The sequence below is a fragment of the Carlito syrichta genome, unplaced genomic scaffold (assembly GCF_000164805.1).
Source record: "Carlito syrichta isolate Samal-C Ts95f unplaced genomic scaffold, Tarsius_syrichta-2.0.1 Scaffold308835, whole genome shotgun sequence".
Classification (NCBI taxonomy): Eukaryota; Metazoa; Chordata; class Mammalia; order Primates; family Tarsiidae; genus Carlito; species Carlito syrichta.
The window spans coordinates 656362-674558 of NW_007252931.1; the positions used below are offsets into that span (position 1 = coordinate 656362).

General features: G+C 41.0%; 1 protein-coding gene across 1 annotated transcript in view; it reads right to left on the reverse strand.

Annotated features, from left to right (window-relative positions):
- Positions 1-3348: 3348 nt before the first annotated feature.
- The window catches only part of RNF115 (ring finger protein 115), a 60605-nt gene continuing 45756 nt past the window's right edge, over positions 3349-18197 (reverse strand). The window contains exons 5-9 of the mRNA XM_008066019.2: positions 10682-10753; positions 9128-9200; positions 8103-8196; positions 5353-5468; positions 3349-4637 (exon numbers count right to left, since the gene is read on the reverse strand). Of these exons, the coding sequence (XP_008064210.1) occupies positions 4506-4637; positions 5353-5468; positions 8103-8196; positions 9128-9200; positions 10682-10753 (487 nt within the window). The 3' untranslated portion in view covers positions 3349-4505. The remainder of the gene's footprint in view (positions 4638-5352; positions 5469-8102; positions 8197-9127; positions 9201-10681; positions 10754-18197) is intronic.

Genomic DNA, 18197 nt, shown 5'->3' on the forward strand with positions numbered 1-18197 from the left:
CCTCCCAAAGTGCTGGGATTACAAGCTTGAGACACTGTGCTCGGCAAGCTATTTAATTTATAGCCATTTCTACATTCTCTACCTAATTACTTTTTCTTATAAATAAAAGCATTATTTTAAGGACAGGGACAAAATGTCATTCTGAATTCTTCAGTTTTCTCAACTCTTCAGAGAACAGGCAATAGGAACTTTGAGGAAAAATTATTTATGTTTTGAGTTGGAGTCTTACTCTGTCGCCCAGGTTGGAGTACCGTGGCACACCCACGGCCACTGCAGCCTCAACCTGCTAGGTTCTGGTGATCCTTCCGCCTCAGCCTCAGTTGGAACTATAGGCACGTGTCACCATGCAAGGCTAATTTTTTGATTTAGTATAGAGACAAGATCTCACTAAGTTGCCCAGGCTGGTCTTGAACCCCTGGGCTCAGGCAATCCTCTCGCCTCTGCCTCCCAAAGTGCTAGGATTTACAGGCATGAGCCCCCATGCCTGGCCTGAAACTTAATTTCTAATGCCAGATTATTTCTTCTCCCTGTTAGTGAGTTAGGAAACTTATTAACTCTGAAACTTTAAAGATGTTGGAGATATCAGTTAAATGTCCACGTCTCTGCCCTTCCCATCCAACTCTCCAGTTCTGTCCAGCCAGAACTAACCCATATTCAGATGAGTTAGATTAACCTATCTGGAAACTACCAGAAATAAGGCATCACTCTATATAACCTTTCAACTTCCAAGTCTACCAATCTCTAGGAAATCTTTCCTAGTTATGTGCTAACTAGATAATTTTCTCCTTTCTTGTTTCAAATTGTGACGGAGAAGAAATATATACACACAAACACACACACATATATATGACAATTACAATAGAAAAGACAAAGAAGAAAAGACATTTAGAATAAGAAGACAATCTGCTCAGTTCTGCTGAATAGGTCATTTAATATGAATGTAAAGGCCTCAAGTTCACACTTTTTAAAAAAACTTTATTATAGAGATGAGGTCTTGCCAAGTTGCCTGGGCTGGTCTTGAACCCGTGGGCTCAGGCAATCCACTCACCCTGGCCTCCCAAAGTGCTGGGATTACAGGCTGAGCCACCAAGCCCAGCCAAGTTCTTAGGACTCAAGATCTGAAATACCAAGTTTCCTCTTCTCTTTGACAATCAGAGAAAATCAACTCTACCTTGACTCCTATAACTCTCCAAATTTCTGAATATGTAAGCCTCCCAGCTATAAAGGAATGAACATCTGAAAGTCCAAGTTATCTTGTCTTCTGGCTTGGGCACTATATCTAAACTGCATTGGAAACATTTATGGGCAAGGCATAAGAAATAAATGCTTAACTCCATGTTCTGGTGTTAGATCAAGGAATCTAAACTGTTTAAAATGTTTCTTCCTAGAATGGGCGGTCTTTCAGGCTTCCAGGTTAATTTAGGTTAAGGAGGGGAAGGAAGAAGCTGTGCATGCAGCAAACTGGTCAGCATCCAATATATACTTCTTTCACCATAGTATTGAGGTCTCTAAGTCAAGACAGATATTTCTCATACAGAAACACTATTCACTTGGTAAAACTGAAATGGGACAAGAAACACTGTGTGCATTTCTATCTTTCCTCCCTGTGATGGTTCATTTTATGTGTCAACTTGACTAGACCACAGGATGTCCAGATATTTGGTCAAACGTTACTCTAGGTGTGCCTGTGTTTTGAGATGAGATTAATATATGAATCAGTAGACTGAATAAAGCAGATGGGCCTCTCTGATGTGGGAGGGCCCTTATTCAAATCAGTTGAAGAAGCCAGGTGGCTCAACCTGTAATCCTGTACCTTGGGAGACTGAGGTGAGTGAATTGCCTGAGCCCGCGGGTTTGAGACCCACCTGGGCAACTTGGTGAGACCTCATCACTACAATAAATCAAAAATTAGCCGGATGTGGTAACGTGCACCTGTAATTCCAGCTACTTGGAAGGCTGAGGCAGAAGGATCGCCGGAGCCCAGCAGGTTGAGGCTGCGGTGGCCGGGAGTGGCCACTGCACTCCAGTCTGGGCGATAGAGTAAGACTCCAACTCAAAAAAACCCAAAAAAACCCCAAATCAGTTGAAGGCCTGAATAGAACAAGTAAAGGGAAACTCCTCCTGCCTGTCTGCTTGAGCTAGGACCTCAGTCTTTTCCTGCCTTTGAACTGAAATAAAAATAGCTCTTCTCAGGCTTCAAGCCCCTGGCTTTCAGATGGGAACACACTATCAACTCTCCGGCCTTCAGTCTTTAACTACACCACTGGTTCTCCTGGGTCTTCAGTTGGCTCACTGCAGATCTTGGAAATTCTCATCCTCCATAATTGTTTGGATCAATTTCTTATAATAAATCTCTGAAGAACCCTAACTCCCTAACATAAATTAACCTGCAAGTCTGAGGTGCCTCCCATTATAGGAAGAAACACTACAGACTCATTAAGCAGGACAGGTCTGGAAAACAGCAAAATGAGTCTCACATCCTCGATCAGAGCAAAAAAAGTTAAGAAAATGTCAGGTAACTTGGTCTGATAATGTCTGCTATACTGTATATAAAAACAAGATCCCTATCCATCACTTTATTTCCACCCTTTTGAGGCTACTGAGATCCCGTCTAGCTCTCTAGGCACTAGTTCTCTAGCTATGAGTAAAACTACAACTGCTTGTCCTGGTATCTTCAAACACTGACAGACAAACAAAAAATTTCAGACTGTCATAATTTTTCTGAGACAGCTGACATCGTTCTACTTGAAAAATGCAATGTGCTCCAATTTCATATAGCCTTCTTCCATCTAATTAGTGGCCAAATACTCATAATAAACCTCTCGCCTCCTCCCATCCTCCTCATCCCCAATTCAAAACCAATGTGTGTTCTCAGGCTACATATCACGGGCTACTCATAGTAAACAGATCTCATTCCGCAAAGAAACAATCACAGCAGAAGTGTAAATTGAGAGATATGTGAGAAAACATCATGTATTCCCTCTGGGTCCAACTTGAATCACACCTTCTGGTCACAACTTTTAGAGTCAGAATATTAGTTCAGTGGGCCACTCTCTCACTTCTTCTGTTCCCTCCCTGATACCTTCACCTATTACCAAAGTGCAAACAGAGATATCTCTAACCCCATTCCCTCAACCCCAATCAGTGTATGATAGTCAACAAAGCCTGAGGAAAGATTCCTAGCCAAGAAAGAGACCCATCAGAGTAACATTCTTGTTCTGATCATTCCGAAAGATAAAAGGCTGATGTGTCTGTACAAATGGTGCCCCTCTGTGCGCCATTAGTGCCTTTTTTTGGTACACCAATAGCTGTTGTGTGTCCTCATAGTTTCCTTTTGAGACTGTGAAGTTCCAACGATATTTTTTACCTTCTTTATTTATTGAACTTTAAACACTTAAATGCTACAACGAGCATGTGCATGGGACACCGTCGGGCTAAAAAAATAAGGCCTACCTCTCCCAGGCTGGGGTGTTTTGATCATGACCACATTAGTCAGTCTGACTCCAGGTATAGCCAGAACCAAGCAGAAGAGGGAAGTTTTAGAAGTGAAAAATAGACTTAAACAATTAAAATGCGACTGTGTATTAATATCCTGAAGACTAATGAATTACTGTAAACAGTGAATTGGCTATAGAAGCAGTAATGAAGTAATTCTATTTCTGTGAGGAAAATTGTTTCAAGATTTCTAGGACAAAAGACAGTAAACAACAAGTTGGGAATCATTTTTAAAAATCTGAGAAGCAAAGATTTCAAACATCTGTCTTTCTGTGCCTATACATTGCCCAACTCATTCCCAAAAAGGAACCAGAATCAGATCCCTACTAACATAAAACTCCTAAGACATGTTACATCAGTTTCTGGGGAAAGTGCATCTCCTGAAGTAGTCTTTAAAAATTAAAATAAGAAAACCAAAGCATATGATGAACATCTACTGTTCCCTTCCCCTTGTAATTTTTCTTTGATTTGTTCTCTAGGGATCAAGACAAAACAAAATCTTCTTAGATTCCTGAATAAATTTGACCTCATTTCATGGCTAACGTGGTCAAAAGTAGATATTTTTATACAATTAAGACAAAGGACTTTATATCAGCAGGACTTCAGGGCTCTGGTTCTACTATACTTTCTATAAAATACACTAATGGTAGGGTAGAGGTTGGAGAAGGAGGTGGAAACATCCTTTACAAGGCAACATGATAGATAGCAGGAACCTAGCTAGACTTTAAGGACTTGATTCTATTCAGGCAGGGGAAAACCCACATAATTAAGTTTCACACTTATAAAAGTATCACTCTGAATTCAGGAATAAGAGGCATTTGGTTGCAGATACAACTCTATCTGTATATACTAACCTTAAATTTAGAGAAGAAAAACACTCATTGCATTAATATTATGGGTTGGGTTTCTTACGTGATTCCTAAATCCATCTACTATTATTTTGTTTTGATATAATTTAGAGCTATGGTAAGAAGACTACCACAATCCTGGTTCAGGTGTGGTCTTTAGCTTCAGAAAGTCCATCGGTCATGTAGCTGGCTGTCATTGCTAAATCTGTTGCTTGCAGAGGCCTCAGAGCTCTGGGTTTGCCGAGTAGAGTCCTCACCATTTAAACTCTTCCTACATACAGGACATGTGTCATGCTGAAACAGAAAAATATCGGTCCATGTGAACAGCCTGACCTGAGAAGGTGGGAGTACTGAACACTTAAATAACCCTGAGAGTTGGCATATCAAAAATTATGACTTGGCAACTAGAAAAACAAAAAGGGCATGCACAAAACGTGTACTGGGCTCTAAGGTGTGATACCAGGATATCTTCCAAACAGAACTTTAAGCAGAACTGAAAGAACTCTAGGCCAGCAACTTAACAATAGCTAACACATACCACCAAACAGAACTAACCAGAAACAGAGATATGGCAGGAGGGTAACTGCCTACCACTTCCCATATAGAACAGAGCAGAGGTGAGCAAAGATTTTGCTTAAATGGACAGGGTGTAAATATCTTAGGCTTTGCAGGTCACACCACGTCTGCTGCAACTATTCAACTCTGCAGATGTAGCACAAAAGTAGCCATGGACAATCTGTAAATAAATGAATGAATATAACTGTGTTCCAATAAAATTTTATTTACAAAAACATGTGACAGGTCACAGTGGCCTGTGGGTTATAGTTTGCCAACTCATAGTCATAAAAGTTCTAAACAAACGGTAATTCAACAAAACAGCAGGGGTGGTACTAAGAGTTAGGTAGAGATTTATGGGATAAAATCGGATCTACTTGGTTCTCCATAAACTGTTAACTACATCTTTATTCTGAACCATCCCCCACAAGAAAATATGACTTGCTGTACTCACCAGCTCTAACCATGGCACAATACAACTGCTGTGAAAGAAGTGATTGCAAGGTAACTGCCGGACTTCCTCTTTAACTGTGTAATCTTCTTTGCATACTGGACACTCTAAACCCATATCTGTTAGAGGACAAAAATGCCTTTTTAACTAAACAAGCAAAAGGAAGGAAGAAAAAAATTAGCCCAAAATCTAAAAACCCAAGAAGTACAAAGAAAAGGTGCCTCCAAGTGGGAGGCAGATACACGAATTACATTTCAAAACAGGAGTAAAGGTGGTAGAGTAGACAAGGACATGAACGAGGAATGACAAAGGGGGCCTATTCCCACAAGGCCTAGAAAGGAACTACAAAAGGCTGACTTTTCAATGCAAAGAGTTGGAAGAAATTAATTGGGGCTTAGATTATGTGTTACGTAAAACAAGACAACATCTAAATAAGTGACAGCCTTCTCGCAGTTTCCACTTAGGAAACACTGGCAACCTGTCCACCACAACCAAGGGACTCATTCAGCATCTCAAGTCACTTTTACCATGCTCTTTTCTACATTACACATCCTCTTTCAACACAGCTGCCCAAAAGTCTTCTGTGGAAGTTGTTAATTAAAAGCTGTACCCGGAAATAGATTCAGAAGATCATTTTGAGAAAGACTTTCACCACTGATTACATAGAGGGGAAGCCCATTTCCCTGGGAAGAAACAACCACAAACACTGAGAGTTCTAAGTAGCAAGTCTGGCTAATAATACCAGCTAATCTATATCCCTAGTGACTAGGATATGCTCCATGTCCCAAAAGAGGTCAAAACACTGCGAGCAGGAATGCCACTTAATAGAGTCACTCCTTCTTCTCAGTTCTCATCACCTTTGCCCTAATTCTAACTTTTACCTTTCATGTCTACTGAGCTACAACAGCCACCCTAGGTCAGTATCCCTAAATCCAGGGCTTTAACCCTCCAAATATATCCTGTAATTGGCTACCATATAATTTTCCCTAAAACTAGCTTCACAGCAATCCTCAGCTCCTGTTCACTTGAATTCTCAGTGAGCAACTCAAAACCAACAAATTAAAAACATACCATCTCCTTACCCAAACCAGGGAACTCACTATGTCCTCATCCTGGAGATGGCACCACCTTTATAACTGCAAAACTGTGAAATCTTTGGCCCTTTCCCCTCCTCTTCATCCCACTATATAATCAGTGGTGAACGCCTTTCTCGGCTGGGCTCAGTGGCTCAGCCTGTAACCCCAGCACTTTGGGAGGCCAAGGCAAGTGGATTGCCTGAGCCCTCGGGTTCGAGACCAACCTGGGCAACTTAGCAAGACCTCATCTTTACAATAAATCAAAAATTAGCCGGGCATGGTAGTACACGTCTGTAGTTCTGATTACTTGGAAGACTTAGGCAGAAGGATCGCCGGGGCCCAGCAGGCCGACGCTAGGGTGGCTGTGACCATGCTACTGTGCTCCAGCCTGGGTGACAGAGTGAGAAAAAAAGCCTTTCTCAAAATGATCATCTGAATCTATCCTTTCCTTCCTATTATCATTGTCACCTTCACCAGAACTCCACCTAGACTACTGCAACAGCCTCTTAAATCCCTGTTTATTTTCTCTCTCCCTTCCAATTTACTTCACACACTACCTCCAGACTAATCTTCCCTGAAGACCACTTAAGTTCCCTCATTCTTTACTTGGGGACTTACAAGACTTACCTACTATATAAAACATCCAGTCCTAACCTCTCTTGCAGTTTCAAGGTCTTCTATAACAATGCTTCAACCTTCCTATCCTGTCATACCTCCCACTACTCCCCAAATTACATTCTGTTTCAGGTCTAAAAAAGTCACTCTCCTTTTTTTTCTTTTTTTGAGTTGGAGTCTCACTCTGTTGCCCAGGCTGGAGTGCAGTGGCATGCTCATGGCCACGGCAGCCTCAACCTGCTGGGTTCAGGTGATCTTTCTGCCTCAGTCTTCCAAGTAGCTGGAACTACAGGCATGCACTACCATGCCTGGCTAATTTTTCAATTTTATTTATTGTAGAGATGAGGTCTCACCAAGTTGCCCAGGCTGATCTTGAACGCCTGGGCTCAGGCAATCCTCTCGCCTCAGCTTCCCAAAGTGCAGGGATTATAGGCGTGAGCCCTTCCACCCAGCAAAAAGTCACTCTCCTTATACCCAACTCAGATATCGTGTCCATGATGATAATTTTATATTGGTTCGTAATTTTCCTTAAAGAATGACCTAAGATGACCCATTATATCTTTAAAATATTCCCTGACTCTAAACCTGAATTTATAAAGAAACTTCTACTCTAAAAATACTGTCTTTTATCACTGAATTCTTTCAGTGCTTATAAATAGAATATCTGTCTAATGTACCTAGCTGTACTTGACACAAAGTCCCAGCCTCCCATCCCATTTTTTGTCTTCCTCTTTCCCCAAAGTCAGTAACATCGGTCCAACACAATTTTTAATCATGTGATGAGTTTGCTTCCACTAATAAGTTCAACTTATTAGGATCAAGTCTTATGTATCTGTATACCTCTTTTTTATTTTCAATAGCACATAAAAAAAGAAAGGAAAGTAATTGCTGGGGAAATACCTGTTGACTAACCTAATAAAAGTACAGGAACCTTCTAGATCCAGTACCCAGGTAGCAATTTTAGGGGGCTATAGCTTCATCTAAAGATCCTTAGTATAGGAAGGTACTGGGAATTTGAACAGAGATCAGAAGATGACAGAATAAGTATAAAAATGAACATACCAACTTGTTCCTGAGTTACTGTCACTGTTGGAAGAGATAAGATCTTTTCTTTGTCAGCTGGGGGAGGCCCTGTGTTTTCCAGTTGTCCTAAAAGCTACAAGAAAAGAAAAAGAAAAAGAAGTAGCAGATATCTCAATATCCCTGTAGAGGGAGCTGCTCCAACTGAGAACAAACAGTGCAGATATTAGAAACGTTAGTTACTCTTACTTCTGCAAGGCTCTGAAAGGCTTGGATTTCCCTTTTCCTGCTACCAGAACACCCACAATTACTTTACAATTTCAGAGTGACATTAGCATAAGCCTATAGACAGAGCCATGATCGCATGGCCTATCTTTGGGCATAAAGCAATTTCACGGGCAGCAAAAAAATTGTGATGTCACGAATGAAACTACAGCTTAATAAAACATAATACTTATAGCCAGTTCAAAAACTTCATTTTGCTGGAAGGAAGAAAAAAGTGGGAATATGAAAAGTAGCATAAAGTAGGCCATGAAATAGGTAAATTACTGCCTACAAGGAGACTTGGATATAAACGACATGCTTTCTATTCTCAGTAATCCACAAGGGAAATGAAAACAAATCAAATTAAAATGAACATAAACAAGTAGAAGCAATTATAAATGGCATGGGAATACTTTTTTTTCTGCTTCCTTTCCCTACTTTGCTCCATCTAGCAGAAATTCCTGCTTCAACATGTGAGACCTCCTTTTTTGTGAAGTACTTGTTAATAGGATCCTCACAGGACTGAACAAGAAAGGCCAAAAATATACGATAGTGTTTGTTATAGAAAAAGCCTTTTCTTCCTATGGAGGTGAAACCATCTTCTAGAAATCCCTTGGTCCTAGGAAGTGCATGGATGCTGAGTTAAATCCACAAATTATTAATCCCTTTAGTAAAATGGAAACCCCAAAGCTCAAAAATATTAGAGAAAGCAGAGTGACTGCCATTTCAGAAAGTAGGAAAGCAGGAAGCCTGTGGAACCATGAAACACACCGAACAGACACCTTCAAAAGGTAGCTCCTCACCTGGGTTACAATGGCATCAAGTCCTGTCTGACCCCAGGCATAGTCCCCAGGGTTAGAGTGCAGCATCCCGCTCCTATACATGAGATGAGACAGATAGCATTAGATAGAGTGACCAGGCTCTGCCTTTTACCACAGAAAAAAATTGGCAGAGGGATGTGTTCTCTCCGAGCTGGAAAGTCACTAGTCCTCTAGAATCAAGAGGCAAAGAATTTCTCTATATTTTCAAGATCAAACAGATTATCCAGACATCGTCTCTCTTTCTCTAGGAATTTTACTTAATGAAACATAAAATGAGAAGCTATCTAAAGTATCACAAGACACATCAGAGAAAAAGACTGAGTCACTGCCTATTGGTTAAAAACAGTTGTCTTTTCTGTGCCCACTTATTTAAACATAGATGGAGCTGTTTTTTTTGTTTTTGTTTTTTTTTTTGAGTTGGAGTCTCACTCTGTCACCCAGACATGCTCACGACCACCATAGCCTAGTCCTGCTAGGCTCAGGTGATCCTTCCACCTTGGTCTTCCAAGTAGCTGGAACCACAGATATGTGCCATCACACCCGAATACTTTTTATTATTATTATTATTTATTGTAGAGATGAGGTCTCACTGCCCAGGCGGGTCTCGAACCTGCAGGCTCAGGCAATCCACTCACCTCAGCCTCCCAAAGCATGGGATTTACAGGCTGAGCCACCGAGCCCGGCTGGAGCTGCTTTTTAAGGAGAGTTTTCCCTTCATGACTAGTCAAAATCTACAGCAGACTTCCCTCCTTCTAAGAGGCTACCCATGGTCCTGGACAATGAGGAGCCTTTAGTAGCGAAGCAGTCACAGCAGTCTCTCTGAATCACAACTCAGAGCAATACAAAAAGGATTTGGTAGCACCTCTTTTCCAGAGCTGCTGGTGCCCTACCCTGGATGACAGAGGTGCAGACTCTGACTGAAATATGTTTAAATGAACTAGAGGCTGGAAAATAGGGAAACTGTATGGAAGGACTGAGGTCATTCTGAGCGAAGAAAACTTCTGGGGCAGAGTCAGAAGTGGCAAACAATTGTCCAGACAAGAAATTCCATCTTTAACTCCTACCACACATTCTAAATGATACTGATTATACTGATACTAAGTTACAGCTTTTTGTTTCTTCTGACAAGCCTTATTTTGGGGAGGAAAAAAAAGGTAAGCGTAAGTTTTCAATCTCAGAAATTCTTAAGGAATAAAATCTTCCCGAATGGTATAGAGGGAAATCCACAAATCAGATGCCAAGCCTGGCAAGGACCGTCTCATTTCCCAGCTCAACACAATCCTCAGCTGAATATATAAAAAGAATCATACGTTTCCAGCACCCAAACATCCTGAGGAACCAGTAAGGCCATCCTGAGAGCAACAACAAAAAAATAAGCTCAGCTTAAGTTTGGGATCAGCAGTCTAAGAGCCCTCCAGTCACATCTACACACTCACCTATGCAGCTCTTTCTCTTTTTTCTCTATAGCACAGAAACTATAGCACCTAAAATGATGCTGTTCAAACAGAATAAGATAGAAATCAATTAGTTACTTACCAAGAAAAGGGGTGTGGGGATCCAGGAATTGCAGAATTTGCAAAGAATCCTGCAAAGATCTGTTGTATTATTCTGGTAGAGGAGAAAACAATTAGATAAGATAATGGGCTAATGAATATTCTCTATAGATATCCATGGCTGACTAGTTACAAACTACTTCCCCAAACCAAAATGGCTTTTCACTATTACACAAGAGGTAGCACCAGAAATCAACCTGCCACCTGGTGGTATGCTATTTTGAGCTCTGCCATCTTATGGATTCATGGATTTTTATGAATTAGGCTGGAAAGGAATCTGATGGTATGGTATAGTTTTCAAACTATGGTATCAAAATGAGGAAGGGCTGAATAGGATACTGACCCAGTGAAATTCTGGGCCCACTTCCCTTCAACAAGGGCAGTTCCAATTTTATATGTTGTATACACTGGGTTTCTGTATGTCACTTAAAGGGTCCTTTTTAAAAAAGGTTTGAGAATAATTCTATCTCAAGGATGTTTCAGATGATTGTAACAAACATGCTTGTCGTTTGTTATTCTAATGCTAATGATGGCACATGTACCCAATTCTTTATCCTAATAAGTCTTTGCTACCCAAAGATACACTGAAGTGATGCTTCAGCAAAACAAAAAAGTAAAGAAATTGTTCTCCTAGATCTCCTGTATCCTGAATGATGTGCACTTTTAACCCCCTGGTCTCCACTTTTCTTAAGAGTCCAATCAATGGCAGTAGCCAATATTAGACTTCTCCTGCTACTAAAGTTCAATAATAGCTAACTACATTATTCCCCGTTTTTTGTTTGCTTTTTTGTATTATTTTTCATTATATATTTTGTTAATTGACACCAAGTATATATGCTTATGGTATACAATGTATTTTGAAACATGTATACACTGCAGAATGACTATATCAAACATATACATTACTTCACATATCTATGGTTAAAACTCTTAAATCTGCTAGCAATTTTCAAGTGTACAATACATTGTTATTAACTACAGTCACCACGTTGTACATTAGAGCTCTTGAACTATTCCGCTGTACATTAGAGCTCTTGAACTATTCCGCCTAACTAAAATTTTGTATCCTTTGATCACCTGGCAACTACTATTCTACTGTCTGCTTCTGTGAGTTTAACTTTTTGAGTTGGAGTCTCACTCTGTCATCCAGACGAGTGCAGTGGCCGCTCCCGGCCACCGCAGCCTCGACCTGCTGGGCTCCGGCGATCCTTCCGCCTCAGCCTTCCGAGTAGCCGGAATTACAGGCATGCGCTACCACGCCCGGCTGATTTTATGATTTATTGTAGAGATGAGGTCTTGCTGCCCAGGCAGGTCTCAAACCCGCGGGCTTAGGCAATCCACTCACCTCAGCCTCCCAAAGGCGTGGGATTACAGGCTGAGCCACCAAGCCCGGCGAGTTTAACTTTTTTAGAATCTCTCATGTTTGCTTCAAAATACATCCAAAACTCATTTAATAATCCTCCCTTGAGCATGGGATTTAGTGACTCACTTCTAACAACAAAATATGGCAGCAGTGATCATCTGTGACTTCTGAGACATGATGAAAAAGTAACACACACAAAAAAAGGACTGCCTCCTTCACCTCTCTTGGATCACCTGCTCTGGGAGAGTATACATCAAGCAGTCCTGTGGAAAGGTCCATGATATGAGGAACTGAGTCAGAACAAAGCCAGAACACAAAGCTGCCAAGTATGCGTAAACCCTAGCCAATCCTGTAGTTAGTTGACTGCTGCAGTAGCTAACACTTTGACTCATAAGGCCCTGAGTCAGAACCACTCAGCTAAGTTACTCCCAAGTGAATCTGTTCATGACCCATTGAATCCATGAGATAATACATACTTGTTTTTTTATTTATTTGTGCATTTATTTTTTTGAGTCAGAGTTTCATTTTGTCACCCAGGCTGGAGTGCAGTGGCATGTTCATGATCACCACAGCCTCAACCCGCAACCTGCTGGGCTCAGGCAATCCTTTTATCTCAGCCTTTCAAGTGGCTGGAACCACAGGCTGGCTTGATTTTTTGATTGACTGATATATAAAAAACTGTAGTGACGAGGTCTTGCCAAGTTGCATGGGCTGGTCTCAAACTCCTGGGCTCAGGCATTCCTCTTGCCTCTGCCTCCCAGAGTGCTGGGATTATAGGTGTGAGCCACCATGCCAGCTCATCTTTGTTGTTTTAAGCCACTAAGCTCTGGGATAAAGGTGCTGCCATAACGAAGACCTAAAATGTGAGAATAACTTTAGAACCAGCAGTAGGCAGAAACTGAAAGGACTCTGAGGAGACAGCATTAAGTGTTAATAGCTCTGAGTGTTAAGTTTGAAGGGCCCTGAAAAAAAAGTAGAAGCACTATGGCCTTTGAGAAAGTTAAGGGTGAGAGCTTAAGAGGATGTGAAAAAAAAAAATCTTAATGGAAATGTGGTGTTATGATATAGATGCTGGTTTTCATTGACAGTTCCTGGTTCACAGCCCCCATGACCCTTGCTGCCGTCTTGTTAGAATGTTGGGTGTCTTAGGTCTCAGGCAGCCCTTAGAAAACACAATCTCTGATCTTCTGCTCTACTTTCACCTGCCCCTGGACTCCAATCTTTCCCATCTTCTGATTGTGAGTCTTAAAACCTACAACCCAAGGGAGGGTTCTGTCCTACATATAGGGGCAAGGAATAATGAAGTCGTGAAGTTTACCATAAAAACCCAAGAGGACTGGGTTCAGGGAACTTCCAGACAGCCAAACACGCAAAGGTTCCTGGAGGGTGGAGTACCCAGGGAGTGCAGTGGAAGTTCCACACCTCTTCCCCAATACCTTGCCCTCTCCATCTCATCTGTGTCCTGTGCAATACCCTTTATAATAAACTGGCAAACGTGTTACCCTGAGTTCTGTGAGCTTCTCCAGAAAATTGATTGAACCCAAAAAGGGAGGTTGTGGGAACCTCAACTTGAAGCTGGTCAGAAATCCCAGAGGCTCAGACTTGTAACTGGTATCCAGGAGGAAAGTAGTCTTAGACTGAGTCCTCCACTTGTGGGATCTGACACTATCAGCTGGTATCCACTGCTTAGTGGTGGGGAGAAACCCCCACATTTGGTCACAGAAAGTTGTCTTCTTGTTGGTGATGGCTGCAGTGTGACAGCAGAGGGAAAAACACTGCTTGGGAGTTTTTCCCGTGAGGAACTGGAAGGAAAGAGATCCTTGTTATGTACTGGCAAAAGACGCTGTCTGTCATACATGGAAAACAGAAGTTGTGGCTTGTGAGCTGGATGATAATCCAGCGACACACATTTCCAGTGTTGAAGGTACCTTTTGACTTCTTGTTGCTTACTTTACAATGCAAGAAAAGAGAGATACATTAAAGGAAGGACAGTTAAACAAAAAGGAGTTTGGACTGTATAATTCTAAAAATTCCCAGCAACTCCAAAGAGTAAGTGATATAAAATTAGGAAATGTATTTCAAACAAAGATCAAATCCACTGCCAAAAGACTGGTTTAAGATGAAGCCAAGGGTGAGGCTAAAAAAACTTTGTTAAGACCCCAGAAAGACCTAAAATGGTATCCAGAGAACCATCCAGTTAGGCAGATGAGGAAGTTTAAGGGTGTTGTGTTAGTTTCCTAGAGTTGCTGTAACAAATTACCACAAACTGGGTAGCTTAAAACAACAGGAATTTATTCTCTCACTGTTCTGGCAGGTTTAGTAGGGTTAGCTACTTCTGGAGATTCTAGAGGAGAGTCTATTCCATGAACCTCTCCTAGCTTCTGGTGGCTGCCGGCAATCCTTGCCATTCCTTGAAGACACATCACCCCAATCTCTGCCTCTGTCTTCATATAGTTTTCTTCTTGTGTCTTCTGTCTACATCCAAATTTTCCTCTTCTTATAAGACTATCAGCCATTGAATTAAGGCCCTCTCTGATTCAGTATGAACTTATTATCATTTGGTTACATCTGCAAAGATCCCATTTAAAATAAGGTCACATTCACAGAGACTTTACCAGGGAAAAGATTGAACATATCTTTTGGGGGAATACAAAATACCACTACAGGTGGTGTCCCACAGCAATCCCAGCAGAAGTCCAAGGATGGAAGAGATGAGAAGGGATTTGTGGGTGTGGTTTTGGTCTAATGGCATGAATAAGGATTCACTGAATACTCAAAAGTTTTTAAAAGAAACACTGCCAGCTTAAACTGAAAGGTCAGAGACAGTACAAAATGAGAACAGGTCTTTGGGCTCTCAAAACTTCTCCATGCAAGAAGCAAGCTAAGAAACCTATGCAGCCGGGCTCGGTGGCTCAGCCTGTAACCCCCGCCTTTGGGAGGCTGAGGTGAGTGGATAGCCTGAGCCTGCAGGTTCTAGACCCGCCTGGGCAACTTGGCAAGACCTCATCTCTACAATAAACCAAAATTTAGCTGGGCGTGGTAGCACGCACCTGTAGTTCCAGCTACTTGGAAGGCTGAGGCGGAAGGATCGCCGAAGCCCAGCAGGCGAGGCTGTGGTGGCCGGGAGCAGCCACTGCACTCTAGTCTGAGCAACAGAGTGAGACTCCAACTCAAAAATAACAACAACAGCAAAAAGAAACCTATGCAGCTGCAAATATATACTACTTTTCATGGAAAAGAAAGGATGACTCATTGGGTGGACTTAAGACTCCAGAGGGTAGAAATAAGAGCCACAGATAAGCACTCCTGGATATGGGTAGGGCTAAGTGCTAATCAAGGAACTTCTAACATTTGCCCAGGCAACTATCAGAATTGCTATGAACCTGCAACTTCTTTGTGAATCTCTATACCTGTTCAAAATCACTGCCTGTCCACATCACTGTATGTTGGGTATGTAATGGGCAGATAATTTGTCTCTTTAGTTTACAGGTGTTCGCATCAAAAGGAACTGTATCTGAGGAACTATACCAAAGAAGCCACACTCACACTTAGAACAAATCAAGAACAAATACCTAGACTTTATGCTGCTACAGCAGAATAAGGCAACTTTTGGTAGATCCTGGGAGGAAGTGAGCGTATTTTGCACATTGGAGAAGTAGAAATAATTTGTGGCCAGAGGGCAAAATGCAGTAGTTTTAAATATGTCCATAAATTCTTTAGAGGTGGAGCTTAATTCTCTTCTCCTTGAATGTGAGCTGGATTTAGTCACTTACTTCTTACAGTTAAAATAGGGCAGAAATGACAGTGTGTAAAATTCCAAAATTTAGGATATAAAAGGGCATGATGGTTTTCTCCTTTTCCCTTGCCCCTCCCACCTTTCTCTCCCTATCTCTCTCTCTCTCTCTCTCTCAGACCATTTACTCTAGGAGAAGTCAGCTGCCAAGTCATAGGGACATTAAGGAGCCCTATGGAGAGGCCCATATGGTAAAGAACAAAGGCCTCCTGCTAAAAGCCATGTGGGTTAGCCATTTTGGAAGTAGATCTTCCAGGTCCAGATAAGTGTTCAGATGACTGCAACCACAGCTGACATGTTGTCTATAATCCTATGGAACCCTTGAACAGAGTCACTTAACTAAGCTGCTCCCAAATTCCTGGCCCACAGAAATAGTGAGATAATAATAAATATTGTCATAAGCTGCTAAATTCTGTTACACAACAACAGATAACTAATATACCCCCTCTTGCACACTAGTGAAAGAAAAAAAACAAACAATCGCATGCTTAAACTGACTAATAAAATAAACGGTAATGATCAAGTTTAAGAGACAGCCTGGTTCTTTCTTAAAGCTCTAAAATTAACCCTACACAAATGCTTGCAGGTGCCAGGGACACCTCAGCAGCAGTTGATCAGCTGATGATTCCTCTTTCTTGGTTGCTTACTCTCTGGAAGTCAGATGTTGGCTCCACGTTTTTTGCAGCAGTAACAGAGACTGCTCAGGTTGGCCCAATAAGTATACGAGCTATTATTTGGAGATTGTCTCCAGTTGATACATACAGTATTTATACTGAATTTGATTTGCTAAAAACACAAAATCTTTTCTTGTTAAAGATAAATGTGGGTGTGGAAGTAGGGGGAAAGAAGGTGGTATACTTAATTTTAGAAACTCACAGAAGAGAAAAATCGATCCACAGGATCTGGAGTAGAAGCCACAAGCTAAGACCAGTCTTCACTTAGTTTCCAGAGCTGTACTCACTCTAGGTTTTCCTTCTAATTCCTTGGCTCTTCTCTCTCAGTTTCCTTTGCTTATTCTTATTTAGCTTCCCAACTTCTAACCATTGAAGGCCCAGAACTTAATTTTCTGTGCTCCACTATTTTCTATCTTGACTTCTTTGGCAATTTCATCCACCATTATAATTTTAGATACTATATATAGGCCACAACTTCCAAATTTTAACTTCAGTCAAGACCTCTACCTACTCAACATCTCTACTTGAATGTGTACCTAGCACCTCAAACTTACTGTATCCAAAACTGAAGAACTCTCACATTCTTTCCTCCAAACTTGTTCCTTCTACTGTTCTCCATGTAAGCTGATGGTGGCTCCATCTTTCTAGTTGCTCAGATCAAAAACCTTGGTGTCATCTTAACTCTTCTTTCTGTTAAACACTGGATCTGTCAGCAAATCTTATCATGTGTATTGTCAAACTACATCTAAAACCAAACCATTTTTCACCACTCTTCTTCCAAGTCACTGGCATCTCTAGCTTAGATTAATGCAATAGCCTCTTAAATGGTTTATCTGCTTGTGCCCTTGCCTCCCAACCCTTTAAGCCCTCCATTCCATTTTCATCAGAGTGATCATTTCAAGACATAAATCAGAACTAAATTTTCCACTGGAATAAAAGCCCTTACAAGTGCCAACCAGGCTCCACATGATCTAATACCCACCTTACCATTCCCACCCCATCAACATCTCTGTGACTCTATCTCCTACTATTACCTTTCACTTACTCTGCTCCACATTGCTCTCTCCGTGGTGCACATCCCTAGCTCATTCTCTCACTTCCTTTATGTCTATTCAAATACTTTCTCATTAAGATCTTTATTGACTATGCTCTCTTTTGAAATTTCACTTCCCCCATATTACTTGTCTCCCTTTCCTGCCTTTTTCCTCGTAGCACTTACTATTGCTTAACATTCTGTTTATTTTTCTTGTCTGTCTTTTCCCATTAATACTTAGGATACAACAAGGGCAGTCATTTCTATTTGTTCACTAGTGCATGCCCAACATCTAGAATAGCATCTGGCACATAAGTAATTCACAGTGTTTGTTGAATAAATTAAGAGTTCCCTCTAGATGGGCCCCAATCAGATGTACACTGAAAGATACATACAATCGATTAAAATTTTAAAAGATTATAAAATATGTTTAGTATGATTAATTGCATTTCAATTATATAGATGTAAATATCACATATATTTTTTTTTTCTTTTTTAAAGGTCCACAAGATTATGTATCAAAGTGTAATTGTGGCTATTTCTGGGTAATGTTGTCTTTTTAATACACAGAAAGAAAAAACTAACGTTTTTAAATTTTAAAAAAAGTTAACAATTAAAAAAAAGCCAACTCTTGCC